Genomic DNA, 14,038 nt, shown 5'->3' on the forward strand with positions numbered 1-14,038 from the left:
TGGTGCAGAACATGTTTATGAAACTCAAGAATCGTGTACATATGGAGTGACAAGAACTGATTTGAATGCATCACATGTGAAGGGGCAGGTGGCGAGAGCTCGAATTGGGTGATCTCAAAGAAAACAAGGAATTTAGAAAATATACACTTACAAATTCTTATCAGATTATCCTATTGGTTCCCTAATTCACAAGGGGTGTCCTTGTATTTAATGGATTCTCGCCATAATCTGATAGCTCAAAACACATTCATTGGTCCAATGAGAAATCCCATGTTCTTGAGTGTGTGATATGCAAATATTGATAACACACTGAATAGTTGAGTATAATCTCGAAACGTATTTCTTTTGGCACAAATATGATATCAGACACACAACTAATAATTTCTAATTCCGGTTCCATTTAGTGCTTTGTTGTGAATGTTGGTGTTTTATGCATGTAACCATGTGTATTTCTTTTTTTTCTTTCTGAAAGCCAGGTCAGAAATTAGTAAAGAAACCAGATACGTGGCCATGAATGGACCCCGGAAGTCAGTGTCCACTCTACGACGGGTTCTAGCTTGCATACTGCTCCTTCTGCTTCCATTGGAGACGTGCGGCTGCCCTGCAATATGTCCACTCTGCACCGGGAGTCAAGCGAACTGCCGCAATCTGGGCTTGAATGCCATCCCAAAGCATTTCTCTCCAAGACCAAAACTCTTATACCTGAGTGGCAATAACATATCCAGCCTACAGCAGTATGAGTTTAGCAACCTGCAGCAGCTCGTTGTATTATATTTGGACAACAATGGCATTGCGGACATACACTCAAAAGCCTTTGCTGGTCTGACAAAGCTATATTATTTATATCTGAATAACAACTGCATCCAACATTTGAATCCCGGCATCTTTCAGGATCTTATAGCTCTGAACTACCTATACATGCAGTATAATCGGATTGCGTTTCTCCCAGGGGGACTCTTTGCAGATCTGGCCGCAGTCCGGTATTTAACACTACAAGGAAATCATCTCACAGTTCTTGGCAGGAGAGCCTTCTATGGGATGTTCAGACTGCACACACTGAATCTGGCCAATAACCAGATTTCAAGGATATCTGACGGGGCGTTTCACTATCTTTCCAACCTTCAACATCTGTACCTTGACAGCAACAACCTCACACAAGTACCGTCACACGCCTTTGAGAACCTCACAAACCTGAAGCGGCTTTCTTTGTCTGGTAACCCTATTGCAGACATACATCCATTTGCATTTCAGGGATTAGATGGGCTGCAATATCTTTTTTTGGAGAAAGCAAAAATCAAAGAAATCGGCAGGGATGCCTTTAGTGGGTTAAATAATCTTAAACATTTGATTCTGAGTGATAATGATTTGGGTGCCATTACTGCCGACATGTTTAGGTTTCTGACTCATTTGAAGTACCTCCAGCTAGATAGAAACAAGTTAAATAGAATAGATGAGCATGCATTTGAACACGTAGGAAGATGTTTAAAAGTTCTAAATGTAGCACACAATAACCTGACAGCACTGCAGCCTAAGGTCCTCCAGCCTTTAAGTTCCCTCACCCACCTGGAGGCGAGCTATAATCCGTGGGTCTGTGACTGCACTTTGCTTGGGCTGTATAGCTGGCTGCGGTCTTCCTCCCTGTCTGTTAGCATTCATTGCCGGAATCCTGCAAAGCTGTCTGGAAGACCACTGCGCAATATTAAGCGCCCCGAGTTTGAAGGTTGTGTCGCAGCTACAACTAACTCAAACCGTGAGCTTGAACCCACTGCAGCTACTATGACGACGGTGATGGCATGGGTTGAATTAAAGACACGCGCATTTCACATTTCGCAAAATCAAGATCATTTTAGGAAGACTATTCCTTTGACATCACAAACTCCAACAGCATCACTTTCTGATGAATACATTGGCAGCAACCCACCAAAGACTGCTACTGACTCAACAGTGCAAACGCCTCCACGCTTGGCTCCTGCTAACTTCACCAATGAAGCAAAGCACGTTTTCACCGACGACTCAGCTCCAGTGTCGCTGAAATCAATGCTCATTTGTCAGGAGCAGTTTGAAAAGTTAAATCAGGCATTCGACATTTTGGTAGCACTTTTCGTTGTGGCTTGTGTTGTCATTATGTTTCTCATAATCAAACTTGTGCAGTATCGCCAGAAACTGAGAACAATGGAAAATGCTGGCGATACTATTTTGGAGTACTACAGTTGCTACCAGACTGCTCGATATAGTGTGACCAATCCAGTCCAGCTGCCCCCGCAGAACCCCATGAGAAATCGAAATTCAGACCAAATCCGTCTTCTCAAACAAACCCTGCCTGAAAGTCCGGCGCAGGTCATCCTATTTGAACATTCTGTACTTTGACTGCTTTTAACACAATTGAATTATCAGATTTGGTGTTCAAAATTCTTTTGTCAGCGTGTTTATGGGGTAAAGCAACCCATAACGCAAGTTTTAGGGACAATCCAAATCACAGACGGCTTCTCTAACCAAATAGTGTGCCTCATTACGAGTCCGGCGGTAACTGAGCCGAAAAACCGTCAGGTTACCGCCAGACTCGTATTACCATTCCGCCTCCGTGATTCCTGGAATCACCGGGGCATTACAACCCCGGTGACCCGGTAATTCCGGAGGCGGAATTTGGTAAATCCCCATTCCCATGGAGTCCCAGAGGAGTCCATGGGAATGGAGAAGTGGAAACGCCGGCACCATGCTGTAATGGTGCCAGTGTTTCCACGTCCGCCTGCAAGCGGGTGGTGTTAAACTCGCCAGGTCAGATCTGGTGGGAGTGACACCTCCCGCCTGCAGAACTCGAGATCAGCCGGTCTGGAAAGAACGGTGGTGGCGGATTTACCACCACCGTTCTTTCCGGACCAGCTGACTTGTAATGAGGCCCAGTGTAACGAGGCTGAGGCCGAGTTCCTTTATAAGGTCACAGAACTCTGAGATGACCTGCGATATCCTTTTTCCATGCACTAGGGGATATTTTATTCCTTATAACACATGCCCATACATTGTCACCCCCTTTAATACCGCGCCTATTGCTTAATGTATGTGATGTTCCTGTTGCTGATACATTTAATCTAAAAGGTAGCAGAAAAATAGTTAAATAAAAAGTTGTGCTCTAAAATAAGTAATAGCATGCAGATTATTCCCCTCATGTGTTAAACTCCAGTTGATATGTTGAACTCCAGAAGTGCAAACAATATATATCAGTCAGTCAGTCAAACAACTTTATTTGCCCTAAAAGGCCATCAAAGTGCATCCTAAAAAACAATTCTAATACATGAATGCAAAGAGAAACACAACAAAAAGAAAACCAACAACACACCCATGTAGAGAACCAAACCCTCCATGAGTGTCCCCACACAGATCTTAAGGCCAATAATCAAGAACCATCAACCCCTTCCCTCTGGTATCTCCCCTAGCGCCTCGGGCCCAAGGCGGTTAGATTTGCCCCTGAAAGGGGACTAAAACCAGAGGTGGCTCTTGCAGGGCACACAAGGGCAGGTATAGGAGGTGCGCTGACAGTGATACCACTTTTCCCTATCTGCCAATGGCCATTACATTTTTCCATTACGGCCCTTGCCAGATGGGCATTCCCAAAAACCAGTTTGACGATGTCCGTTTTGGCTGAAGGATTGGACAGTCTGGTGCACTCCAACAAAGAGCCCATGGACACAAACCCACACTCCCCCACAGCCCGCAGCCAATGTAGACATTTGTTCCGTAGGGCGTCCCTTGGTTCTCTTATGCCAGTAGTGGGTTTTAGAACACCATGAAGAAGGACCATGGAATTACTACAGCCTTCATGAGTGTAGTGCCCCAACCTCGGCCTACCCGGACCGGGGATTGAGGCACTGACCCTCCTCCCCACTGAGCGCAAGTTGCCCTGGGCTCTCCCCACAGGGTTCTGCAACAATGGGGTGACAGTGGGGGAAGACCTAGCTCTGGTGGACTCCTCATGGACTGGGGAGACCTAACCACGGAGGAAGCCAGGGATGGACAGGGCGTCGAGGGATGTATCCCTTTGTCAAAGTCAAGATTAGGACCCCTTGGGCCAGACTCTACTGATCCCTCTCCTTCCCTACCCGTACCCTCCTCTCCCCTGGTCCCCCGCATACCCTTGATCAACACTAGTAAATGATTTTTGATCTCGACCATCTCTGATAACAGGAGGTTCCAGGGACAGCTAGGCAGGGGTGCAGAATCTGAGGAAGGTTGGGCTGGTAGACAATGTTCTCCTTTTGGGGGGGATTTAGAGGCTAAGGGAGGGCTAAGATGGGGGAAGGAGCTAACCTCTCGGGGAGCATCAGACGTGGGCTTACTACCGGATCTGGACAGAGGGCTGGACTTCTCTCCCCCGCTCAAGCCGACTAGACCCAAGGCCTCAGGAACCACAAACATGGGCACAAGGGAGGGGGCGGAGTGGACTTCAGCTTCAGGACGAGACGGTGGCAACAGTGGAACTATAACCTCGTGGTTTGGGCTGGAAGATGGATGGAGAGGGGCCAGCGCCAGAGAAGGGAACAGAAGTGGGACCATAGATGGAGCCAGCGACACATTCCCTTCGATTAGTTTCGAAAACCCTATTGAGATCCTCTCACAGCCATTGGCCAAGGTTTCCAGAAGTCCGGCTGTAGCCACACAGTCAAGACCCACTCCAGGCGTTAGCAGGTTGACAGGGGTCCCAAGGTCATCCAGAAATGGGCTTGTATATCAGGTTGTGAGAAGAGGGATTGAAACAAGATCACAGGAGGTCCCAGAGGTCCTTAGAAGGGGACCCACCTGCAGGCTGGGGGGGGCAGGGTAGCTTAAGCAAGGACTCCACGGAGGCTCCCTCTTTGATGCAAGCAGTGACCGAGGTCAGTTGGACAGGAGCTCCTTTCCCACAGAGACTCTCAATGCAAGTTCTCTTTTCCTGCGTGGCCCCCAGTGCTTTGCTGGACATACCTCCCCTCATCCTTCTGCCCTTAATTGGCTTCCGATTCGCCAGTGGGGCCGAGGGGCCTTGTAGACTCGATTGGAGAGAGGATTTAGAGAGGTTAAGAGGGGAAAAAGGATAGGTAATGTCTCCACCTTCCGTGGATCCAATGGCGACATCCCGGGGAAGACCCACCATGATATGACCTTGAGCGCCTGTAGGGGGGGTAATAGAGGTTTGGCCCTCCACAGTACACAGTACACAGTACGCAGTAGGCTTTGTTGGCTTTGTTGGCCCTCCCCACAGTAAATGCCTCAGTCTCACTCACAGTCCAGGTACACCGCCACGGGTCCGCGAACACCCTGCGGGACGCAAACACCCGTGCCCTTTTTCCCGCTGGCTTCACCCTGCGGGTCCCGGTGACCAGCTGAAGTAGTGGAGGGGGCGTGGCTTCAGTATGGAGGCCCTCCTGTGCCAATCTGCAGGACGCAAACACCCGCGCCCTTTCTCCCGCGGGCTTCACCCTGTGGGTCCCGGTGACCAGCTAAAGTAGTGGAGGGGGCGTGGCTTCAGTAAGGAGGCCCTCCTGGGCCAAACTGTGGGACGCAAGCACCCACGCCCTTTCTCCAGCGGGCTTCACCCTGCGGGTCCTGGTGACCAGCTGAAGTAGTAGAGGGGGCGTGGCTTCAGTATGGAGGCCCTCATGGGCCAAACTGCAGGACGCAAACACCCGCGCCCGTTCTCCCGCGGGCTTCACCCTGCAGGTACCGGTGACCAGCTGAAGTAGTGGGGGGGGCGTGGCTTCAGTATGGAGGCCCTCCTGGGCCAAACTGCAGGACGCAAACACCCGCGCCCTGTCTCCCGCGGACAATATATATGCTACCATACTACGTCCTAATCAGTTATTGATTGTAAAGTCTCACAGAAAGCAATTTTACAAGAAAATAATTGAAATGTTTGTCACAGCTTTACGTATGTGCTGCAGTGGCAGCTGGAATTCTGCTCTGTTCTGTCTCAAGCAGCAACCATTGTGATGTCACAATTGAAGTGGACTGACTAATCATTAGCATTCGGGGGGGTGAGGGAGCCAACTAATCAGGTTGGTCGGATCTCAGGCTGAATACCACTATCCAAGCCCACGTTCTGACCAGCCTGAAGGTTGCTTCCCTTCCCCGCTATCTTCCCACCACCCTCCGACTCCCTCCGGTCATGGTTTCATTCCCTCCCCACCCTCCTACCCCACTCACCTTATTCTTTTGGTGATGCCGGTGGCGCAACCGCTGCTCCAACCTCCAGTGCCAGTATTGAAATGGAAGAGTGGATCTGCAAAGAGTCCCGTCTTCCAGCACCACAGCGGTCATTTTAGGTAAGTATTTTCTATGAAGGAAGGCGATGTCGCAAGTGGGTCCTATTCATTCTTCAAATGGGAAATGTCAACATTGTCCTTTTACATGTCTCCCTCAGGTGTACTGAATACAGAAATGCAGTACTGGATAGATCATTTGCTTTAAAGATTTCAAGAGCATCCATCACAAGTTTCAGTTTATTTCCTGACCTTTTGTCTTCAATGAGTATCAGCTGACTGGCATTTGTACTTACACTTTTTAACTTGATCACCCTAACTCGTTCACACTTGCCTTCTCCTCAGGCCCGGCCATTCACACCGCTCACTCACAATGGCCTTCTCCACAGGCCCACACAGTTAGTTTCAGTTAATACACAAATGGCCCTCTCCACAGGCCCACCACCTTAACAGTTATGCCCTATGTTAATGTGCATAGTGTTCGGTTGCTCCTCCCGCCATTCAACAATGCCTTTCGTACGTTCTAGACAGCTTCTTCAATATTTAAATGTTAGTTTGCCTCTGGCCCTTCCGTGACATCCACAGCCACACTAAACTGATCAGCACACTACCTGCACCTAATCTGCTGCTTCAATACAACATCAGTACATGTGACTTTCCTTTTCTACTTCACGCCCCTAAATAAAAATGATGCAACTATACCAATTGCCTGCACCACGTGCGATTCCCATCTGAGGTGGTCCTCCACTTACTACCAAACCTCTGCTCTAATACAGACGTGACACCGTCCACTCACTCCTTAATGGGTGAGTGGACCTAAAATCTAAACCTACTACGGCCAAGCGTCTTCCACCTCTTGAGGGTGTGTCCTATACACTATAAAAATAATCCCCCCTCCCTCTCCCTGCGCATTCATGTACTGGTACCGTCACATATCCTTTTTAGGAGATTCTCCTCTTCTCTTGACCTCAGAGTCTCTATACCAATACCACTTCCGAGAGATGGCAGCACTCTGACCAGGCAGACCTTCAAGAACTCAGCCTCTGCGGGCCTCCGTAATGTTTTAGCTCTTTGGGCTTGTCAGCAGACGCTGTCTTGCACTCCTCTGGAGCTGATCAATCCCCGTATGGGCCACCAAATATGTACAGTGGGTCACTTCGGAACTCACCAGTAAACATTCCAAAAGTAGTTTAAAAAGGAGTGTACACTGGGCAAGAAGTAACACCATGTATTCTGGGTCCAGTGACAGCCGAGAAAGAGAAATTGAAACAGAATGCATAACAGAACTGCATGAAATGCGCTGTCAAAGATGTACCTCAAAAATAAAAGCTTTTATACTCTCAGAAACTAATTAGCATCCAAACACATTGCAACATTAGGACATTCCTCCACGGGCGATTAATCGGCAGGATCGTATCATTCACCTATAGAGGGATAAAGATGGGCCTCATTATGAAATTGGCGGTAGACGTGCCTGTAATAATTACTGGGTCATTGCGGCCCTTCCGGACCCAGTAATTACCCATTTGCGGGCACTGGAAAAAAGATGCTCCCCGTTCCCATTCAGCCCCATGTGGCCGAATGGGAATGGGGAGGTTGGATGCACCAGCACCGTTTATAACAGTGCCGGTGTATCCGACATGCTGTGCTCGCGGGTGCCGCAGTTCCTGCCAGGTCCGACCTGGCAGGCAGAAAGGCACCCTCGAGCACAACTCGTAGTTTGCCGGTCCGGTAACTACCGTATCGGCAAGCTTACTGGTACCGTAGTTCCCGGACCGGAAAACATATAATGAGGCCCATTATCTCGAAATGATTGGGTCTAGCAAATCTTACCACAACACCCTTGTGACATCACAATCCAGCCCCAATTCCCACATTGGTAGTGCCAATTTATTGAAACATGTGGGAGGACCAGCGGATCTTTATTCAACTGCCGCCGATCATCCCCATCGTCTTCTCACAGGAAGGTATTAGATCATGACACTGCCAGAGCTTTGAACCACCAACAAAGTACTGCTTTATCGTTGCATTTTAGGAACTCTTTGAACTTATTCCCAGTCTAGAATGTGCAAAGGGGCATTTTGAAACCGTCAGTAGAACAGCTTCAAAACGAATATGCTGAATTATAAAATGGATGTCCGTTCATTGTTTTTTCCACCAGACCATAAGCTCTGCTACCTGACCTCGAAAGTAACAAAGGCTGTTTGCTTCCTACTGTGCGATCCTGGGAACGTGTAATTTTCAATGTGCTGTAAGCCTCTGGGGCTACTAAGCAAGTTAATGAAATGTGAACATGTTTCTAAAGAAGCAGGCTTTGAGGCCTGGTCACTGCACCTCATTTTAACGTTAAACTTTGTATACTTACCTGTATTGTAACACTATTGCCTATCTTTTGTTAGCTTAAAACACAAGTAATTTGGGCATTCTCCAGCCTAGTGCATATAACAGTGTGGCTATCAATGAAGCACCCTTCCCTTTTAGTCAGCTAATCCCGCAGCTGGTAAATTCACACCTGTTTACCGCGCTGAATTTGTATAACATAGTAATTTCACATATTTTCATTCAATTACACGCCATCTCATGATGCATCTTACCAGTTTCCTGCTATCCAAATCTGATTTAAAATCTATTGGTTGCTTGTGCTGCCATGCATGAATTCCTCCTGTTTAACAAATATTCATATGGCTTTGGCCATCACATTCTTGCAAAGGAGATAACAGGTGCTGGGCCATGTATTTAAGAAACAGATGTATCCTGCTATACTCCCAAACATCGGTGACAAGCATTATAAATACATCCTGATTTCTAGAAAGCCTGAATAAGCCTCTGAAACATTTGTCACTACCATGGGAACAGGACACCTTTTGGCGTGCAATGATTCCTTGTCCAATGAGGAGTGGCAGCTTATTAATCTGGTTTGTCTAGCCATTCAGGGCTGTTCTGGACGGTTCCAAGTGTATGCAGTCAATCAGAGGCCACACAACACCAAACACAAGTGTGTCCCCCTATAAAAGGTCCAGCTCACATCTTGATCCTTTGTGGGTTTTACTTACAATTTCTAGATTTTATGATTTATATACACAATAAGGAGTCTCAAATATTACAGAAACGCATGGAAGACAATACCATATTGGAAGCAACGAGTTGCCATTGGAGGTCACAATACATAATATGCGTTATGTTGAATTAGTACCCGGCAGGGCCTGATTTTGGCATTCGAGCCAATGAGGAGACTCAGAACGGGTGGCCACCATCTTCCCCCGCCGTGTCTCATGCAAGTGCTCCTGTGCGCCCCCATGTCCTTATCCCGCTACTCCCCTTTTCCACATGCTTAGACCCCGCAACCCTACCCCACGTACTTGCCGCTGCCGTGTGCCTTTCTTGCACTGGGAATACTAAGAACTTGTAATAAGTTTCAATAATTCAGAGTTTAAGCTGAACACTTTGGAAAAAAAATCAATAGAGGTTACAAAATAGAGGAAATAAAAAATAAGGTAAATTAATTTCTGAACATTTACCCAGAATAGTCTGCCTTATCCCTAAAAACAAGAAGTCAAACAAAGAAATGGAAAATAGTTTTCATGCCCACACATACAGCAAAGAATACTGTTATTTAAAATATGCTAAAAAAAACATTGAGGCATTTTGAGGTATAACATAGATACACAAAGTATCTTTAACTTACAAAGCCAACAATTGCATATAGGAAAGCAATCACACTATAATATGCTTTCCCCTTCAAAGAAGAGAGATCTCTGAATTTTAGCCAAGGCTTTGAATTTTAACTAATGTTCCGAATTTTAACAAAGATGAAAACTGGCCCCACTTGCCAACAAGAGTGTGAAACTCATGTGTGAGACTTTAAGCTGAATCTGGTCTCAGTCAGTATTTTGAGTGCATGGAAAACATAAAAGGTGAAAGGGTGTTTGAGTTTGCCATTACATATAAACTGGTAATTTCATTTGGACACCATGAGGTTGGATATGGACTGAATTGGAAAACTAACAATGTACTTACTCACTAACGTCCTAAACTACTAATATATCCCCACACTAATGTTAAAGGTGACACAGTCCATAGCTCTTTTGTACAGAACTGTACAAAAGAGCTATGGACTGCTGGCTCATTTTAAAAGAGTATAAATGTGCAGAATGAAAGCTGTTTTCTTGCAAGGAAGATGTGACACGTTGGAGATGTGGAATGTGGAGAGGCATGTTATTCAAAGTAGCCTGTTGATCATTTTCTGAACAGGAAAACAAAGCGGAGGAATGTCATCCCTTGCTGTCTCTTTCTAAAAGCCAGGCTGATCATGTGTTTCTCGAACATTCTAGTGAGCTAGTTTGACAATGGCAGGTGGTTCTAATTAGCACATGACATCACTTCAAGGGCAGTATTTTCTTACATTTTATGTAGGTAAACATACATTCATGGGAGGTCTCAGACAGAGGGTTTAAAAGAGCTGTCAGCCAGAAGGTTGGGTCGCTCTCCGGCACTCTCTCTCTCTGGTTGTGGTTCGATGTGCTGTGTTAGCTGACAGTGCGTAGGATGGCGGTGGGGAGTCATAATGTCGAAAAAAAAATGTCGACAGACAAAAATGTCGACAAAATAATGTCAAAAAAAAAAATGTCGACTTTCGTTTTTTTAAATTATATATTTATTTTAGGGGTTCGGGAGTAAAAAAAAAGGGAAAAATAAAAAAAAATCAAAAAAAAGGGGGGCTGGAGGAGGAACCCCCCCATTTTGAAAAAAAAATGCATTGAAAAAAAAAGTCGACATTTTTTTTTTCGACATTTTTTTTTCGACTTTTTGACTGTCGACATTTTTGTTGTCGACATTATGACTATAAACCTAGGATGGCATCTTCCCTTGATGAGTGGGAGAAAACTAGATAAAGACATTCTTCAGTGCAGGCTTCATCCAGACAGACGGAGGGGGACCTGACCAAAGCTGCAACGGAGGCACACAGAATCAAACATTATTTTTGGTAATATTATATATAGTAGCAATTGAGGTGTGTGTTGATTTGCCTTGTGAGTGCATTTCGCAGACAGTTGCAGTCAGGAAAGTTGATGGTCACATCTATAACCGTATGCATTCCTGGAGCTTTCTTTAAGCTGTGAAAAACAGATACCATGTTCAAGGTCTCTTTATAACCATGTTTTGAACTACAACACTAAAAGAAGAGTTGAAGCCTATTATGAGATAAAGATGTTTACCACAGGGAACTTTGCTAATGACATGTGTGTTTTTGTTTATTTTCAATTTGAATTGCCAGGGGAGGAAATGAGAAGAACCTAGTGCATTACATGTTTTGTTGTATATTCTATGAATTCTAAACTTTTATAAAGCAAAGAAAAAGCAAGGTGAATCATTCGAGACTACTTATTTTGTGTCCTAATCCCTTGTGGTAAAACACAGACAGCTGTGAACCAGATGGTAATTGCATATTACTGCAGGTGGTAATTTTATTTTACTGCTGGTGGTTAAACGCATATCAACATTGGTCACTGTGAATTGGATCTATATCAGGGGCTGATAAGATGAACAATTGCATTCAGGTATACTGGTAAGCGCATGCTGGTTTAAAGAAAAAGTGGTATTGTAGATAAAATACCACGTTATAATAGAATTGTGATTTAGGGCACACCAGGTCCGGTTTGGGTTTACAGCTAATGATCCCGATATAAAAATATCAGGTAGTCTTATATTTATGCTCACCACTATACCACAAAATACCCCAACAGGCTCACCAGAAATACCTCAAACTACTTCTGGCCCCCCAATCATCTCAGGAAAAACGAAGCGGTACAACATGGCCGAACATTCAGAAAACAGTCAGAAAACTGTAATAGGAGCAAATTTGAACTGACTAAAACTGAGATATGTGTGAACAAATGAGAGGATGAAATTAAGATCAGTGCTTTGTGGTGCATGTTTTAATTTGCAAATGTAACAAAATGTGTGTGCACAGCACAAAAAGACAACTGAAAACCACAATATATCAATATATAAGAATAATGACAATGCAAGACATCAAATATCCTTTTGGACATCATTGGAAAATGGAACACCAAATGGATAAAATAAACATAAACAGATCAAGGAAGCTGAAAATGGAGCGGTAAGAGAACTGTCATGTTTTTCCTTAAAAATACCAGACTAGCGCAGCACTGCTGGGACTTACAGAGAGGGATTCCCCTCCTGCTTTTCCAGGAAGACCATAGCATTCTTCTAATGTGACAAGTAGCACAGGGTGTGACTCAAAAAGTGGGATAGACATCTCCTTCCTGTCTTAAGGACGCATCCCTTTCTCTGACTGCAATAAAGTTATTTATGAATATAATAATATCAAAGAAATGCGGGTTCGTGGATTGTTAGTGAGTATCTCATGTAACTCATAATCAACAGTCCTCTCTCTCCCACCCTTTAAGCACACCCAACCCTAAATGGAAATTGTCAATGTGTGACAGAATCCAAAAAGTGTTACCGCAATAACCGTGCATGTGATGGGCAGCACAAAACAGAAATCAAACAGAATGTATGGCATGCCATATAGACATAGCATTTCCCAACACGAATTTGGAGACAAATGAACGCACTGACCATTAATATGTAAATGACTACATTTTATTAAAACATGTATACTATATCTAAAGCTCAATTCTTTAATGCCACAGTGTAACACATCTTGATCATTCCCTTCACAGCATACAATTCACAATTCACATTTCTATTATGAGCTGGTAGCAAAAGTACACTTTTCATATAATCAAGAACCAATACCTGCTCCGTTCATGTTGCCTCCAGTAGGCAAAGCACAATTTCTCTTTGAAATGCCAAGATCAAATCAATATCAATTCAAACACCAGGATATCTGCAAGATGCACATTACTAGGCTATCTGTCCAAAGGTGGACTAAACCACAACAATGTATCAGCTATCTTGTAATGCAATATCAACAATAGCTAAAGAACCATTCTTTTTTGAGGTAGGAACAATGGTAACCAATGGTATATACTATACCCTGTTTCAGCAATGTACTAATCAAAAATGCAATAATGCAAGCATTACATATATGAATGAACTGCCAGAGTATTCAAATCCAAACAAGTAATGCTAGATTGCAATGGGATGAAATAGCTATAATGAAAGCTTGATAAAAGGTTAGAGCATGTTCAATTCAGGTACGGCTACTACCGAGCAACTTATCGACTGCCTGTTTTTAAGTTAAGCAAGAAGGTTCCCTGTCAACTGATGGGGAAGGAGGGTTGTAACAGCAGGACAGGAACTTCAGACAGCTTCTTAAGCTACACCCCATCTGGAGAGTCATCAGGGCAGCTCCCAATCCTTCAGCTTGTCAATCTCTCTAATGGAGGCTGGCATACTATTTGTGTATCTTTTTTCGATGTAAAATAAACCCTGGAATCTACTTACATATCTTATGATAGACATCCATCTGCTACTGGTATTCCTAATGCACGATCATGAAGCAGGGACTTTGAAACCCTACCCCTTATGTTATAATGTATAATTATAACATTTAATTGTTTAGCCCACCCTTACAAATTGTTCTCCAACTTTCATGATTGGTAAACAATTTTCAGAGGCATATCTGTCTGATGCACATGCCTTGTCTTGTCTCTAACTTGGTGACACATGCACCTATCTTGTGCCTAGAAAGATGCTGTTGGAGATTAAGTGTCATCATTCTGCTATTAACAGACACTTGTTCCTTCCCTGTATAAAGGGCAATCGCATACTACATAGCTTTTCCCGAAGAGCTACTGTAAAATCCCTTTTGGAAGGAA

At 44.6% G+C, this 14,038-nt stretch overlaps 1 protein-coding gene across 3 annotated transcripts in view; it reads left to right on the forward strand.

Annotated features, from left to right (window-relative positions):
* LRRC70 (leucine rich repeat containing 70) overlaps positions 1-11,592 on the forward strand; it is a 55,000-nt gene extending 43,408 nt beyond the window's left edge. For 2 of the 3 annotated variants that reach the window (XM_069627341.1, XM_069627340.1), the window contains one exon: positions 477-11,592. In XM_069627341.1, coding sequence (XP_069483442.1) covers positions 511-2,367 — 1,857 coding nt within the window. In that variant the 5' untranslated portion in view covers positions 477-510 and the 3' untranslated portion in view covers positions 2,368-11,592. Of the gene's footprint in view, positions 1-472 lie in introns of all 3 variants that reach the window. The other variant, XM_069627342.1, reaches the window with a different exon arrangement.
* The last annotated feature ends 2,446 nt before the right edge of the window (positions 11,593-14,038 follow it).

This window comes from Ambystoma mexicanum, chromosome 6p, assembly GCF_040938575.1.
Source record: "Ambystoma mexicanum isolate Mex_15411 chromosome 6p, UKY_AmexF1_1, whole genome shotgun sequence".
Classification (NCBI taxonomy): domain Eukaryota; kingdom Metazoa; phylum Chordata; class Amphibia; order Caudata; family Ambystomatidae; genus Ambystoma; species Ambystoma mexicanum.